General features: G+C 65.9%; 1 protein-coding gene across 1 annotated transcript in view; it reads right to left on the bottom strand.

Moving 5' to 3' along the window:
* Positions 1-136: 136 nt before the first annotated feature.
* The window catches only part of LOC106898324 (25-hydroxyvitamin D-1 alpha hydroxylase, mitochondrial), an 11,263-nt gene continuing 8,403 nt past the window's right edge, over positions 137-2,996 (bottom strand). The window contains 6 exon segments of the mRNA XM_014959505.1: positions 137-941; positions 1,088-1,285; positions 1,387-1,468; positions 1,855-2,021; positions 2,103-2,254; positions 2,340-2,700. Of these exon segments, the coding sequence (XP_014814991.1) occupies positions 828-941; positions 1,088-1,285; positions 1,387-1,468; positions 1,855-2,021; positions 2,103-2,254; positions 2,340-2,700 (1,074 nt within the window). The 3' untranslated portion in view covers positions 137-827.

Below are 2,996 nucleotides of genomic sequence, written 5' to 3'. Positions count from 1 at the left end.
GGGGCACTGAGTCACCCCAAAGGGTCGGGGGGGGCCAGGGGGTGCCAGGGAACAGCCGGCACCAACGAACCCAAAACCGCCTTTTATTGGCCAATAAATAAACCTTTAAATAACCCGGGAAGCGCCCCCGGGGGGAGGGAGGGGGGGGACCGAGGGGTCAAGGCCACCGTCAGGGGGTCACCAGGGCCACCAGAGTCTAGGCCACCAAAGGAATCGGTGGCTACCAAGGAAGTTGGGGACACCGTGGGGGTCAGGGCCACCATCAGTGGCCATCAGCGGGGTCAAAGCCACCACCAGGCTTGGGGACACCATGGGGTCAAGGCCACCACTGGGGTCAGGGGCCACCACTGGGGTTGGGGGACACCAGGGTCAGGGCCACCACCGGGGCCAGGAGACATCACTAGGGCTAAGGCCACCACCAGGGTCAGGGCCACTGCTGGGGTTGGGGACACCATCAGGGTCTGGGGCTACCAGGATCGGGGCCACCAGGATCAGGGCCACCACAGGAGTCAGTGGCCACCACGGGGGTTGGGGACACCATGGAGGTCAGGGCTACTGCCAGGGCCACCATCAGGGTCACCACCACTGAGTCTGGGGCCGCCACCAGAGTGGGTGCCACCACCAGGGTTACAGCCACCACCTGGGTCGGAGGACACCATGGGGTCAGGGCCACCACCAGGGTCACCATCACTGACGTTGGGGCCACCACCAGAGTGACCACCATCGAGTCTGGGGCCACCACCAGAGTGGGTGCCACCAGGGTTGGGGCCACCACTGGTGATGGGTCCACCACTGGCCACACGCTTGTCCCTCGTGGGTCCCCCCGCTCACCGGCTGAGGAACTGGAGGTTGATGGTGGCCTCAGGGACCAACAGGGTGCGGGTCATGGGACGGATGAGGCCACCACCGGGTTCCGGACGCACCTGGAAGCGCAGCAGGATCTGCCGGGACGGGCAAGAGGGGGATATTAGGGACAACCAGAGATGGTTGGAGATGGTTGGGGATGGAGGGTTGGGGACAACCAGAGATGGTTGGGGATGGAGGGTTGGGGACGGTTGGGGACAGTTGGGGGGTGGTGGCCCCTCACCTGTGCCAGTGCCAGGTGGACCTCCAGCTCGGCCAGGCGACGTCCCACGCAGCTGCGCTTGCCCACCCCGAAGGGGAGGGAGGCGAAGGGGTGACGGGTGCCATCAGGGGACAACCAGCGCTCCGGGAGGAAGGCGTCGGGGGCCGGGAAGAGGCGGCCGTCGCGGGAGGCGGCGTAGTGACAGAGGGTGATGAGGGTCTGGGGGGACACGACACACGGTGGTGGGGGGTGGGGTGGTGAGTGGGGACACGGAAGGGACACGGGGGGGACCCGGGGACACAAACCCCCCCTGAGGTCACCTTGCGTGGCACCAGGTAGTCGCCCACACGGATGTCGCGGTCGGGGACGACGCGGGCGTTGGCGGGGATGACGGGGTAGAGCCTGGTGGGGAGGGTGTGGGGGGGTGTCACCACAGCTGCCACCACCCCCCTGCCCCCCCTCCTGTGCCCATCCGTGGCTTCATCTCCTGTCCTTATCCTCGTTCCCACCCCTGGCTTCATCCCTGTCCTTGTTGCCATCTTCAGCCCCATCCTCAGCTCCGTTCTTGTCCCCGTCTTCATCTCCATCTTCATCCCCATCCTCATCTTCTTCCCTATCCTTGTCCCCATCTTCACCCCAAGACCCATCTTCATCCCCATCCTTGTCCTCATCTTCATCCCCATCACCACCTTCATCCCCATCCTTGTCCCCACCTTCCTCTCCATCTCCATCCCCATCCTTGTCCCCACCTTCACCCTCGCCCCTGTCCCCTCCATCCCTGTCCCCACCTCAGGGTCTCCTTCACCACAGCCCTCAGCAGGGGGACCCTCCCCAGGGCGGTGACTGAGGAGCCACCTCCGTTGCCCAGGGTGGCCACCAGGTCCCTGTGCAGGGCCTCCTGCACCCCGGGGTGCCGGGCCAGCTCGTAGAGGCTCCACGAGAGGGTGCTGGAGATCTGCAGGGTGGGAGGAGGTGACATCAGCAGGACTGCACCGAGACGGAGGGCCACCCAACCCCAACGTGCCCCTCTCCTCACCGTGTCCACCCCAGCCAGCAGCAGCTCGGTGACGTTGCCATAGATGACCTTCATGGGGACCTTCTCCTGGGCCAGGTGGTCGGTGAGACACATCTCTGTGGGTTGGCCCCGTTGGGCCACCTCGGCCACGCGCCGGTCAATGTGCCCTTTGGCTGGGAGAAGAGGAATCTCCGTGAGCGTCAGGGCGGGCGACGGGGACCTTCAGCTGTCCCCGTGTCCCCCTGGGTGGCCCCTCACCGAAGGCGAACATGTAGTCCCAAGCCTCGCAGAAGGTCCTCCAGGGCTTGGGGAAGAGGCGGTGGAGGGGCTTGGGCATGGCCATGGTGAGCAACGTCAGCACGAACATGGTGTTGATGGCCCGGATGAAGGTCTCCGTGTCCCTGGGCACCTCCTGCTCCAGGCAGCCCAGGCGGGAGGAGAAGAGGACGGAGGAGATGCCTGGGGAGAGGGGGACAAGAAGGGGACAAGGGAGTCAACCAGGGGACAAGGGGAGACACTGGGACATGGAGGATCTTGGGGAACCCTGGGGATGGAGGATCTCGGCAAACCCTTGGGGACACAGGAGGCCCTTGGGGATGTGGTGGGGACAAGGGGAGCCCTGGGGACATGGAGGACCTTGGAGAAGATGAGGAGCACCATGGGGTCCATGGGGAGCCCTGGCTGGGGGGGACACACAAGAGTCCTTGGGGACACTGGGGCGGGGACAGAGGGTGCCCTGGGGACGTGGGGGGGGACATGGGATGTCCCCAGGAACATGGTGAGACCCTGGGAGGACACGAGGAGCCGGGGGGGGAGACGGACACACGGGGAGACTTTGGGGGACACGGGGAGCCCCTTGGGGACACGGGGAGACTTTGGGGGGGGCGTGCCACATCCCCGGTGACACCCCCCAGA

Source organism: Calidris pugnax, unplaced genomic scaffold (assembly GCF_001431845.1).
Source record: "Calidris pugnax isolate Ruff unplaced genomic scaffold, ASM143184v1 scaffold479, whole genome shotgun sequence".
Classification (NCBI taxonomy): Eukaryota; Metazoa; Chordata; class Aves; order Charadriiformes; family Scolopacidae; genus Calidris; species Calidris pugnax.
The sequence above is the reverse complement of the archived record's forward strand: the minus strand, read 5'-3'. Positions and strand labels throughout refer to the sequence as shown.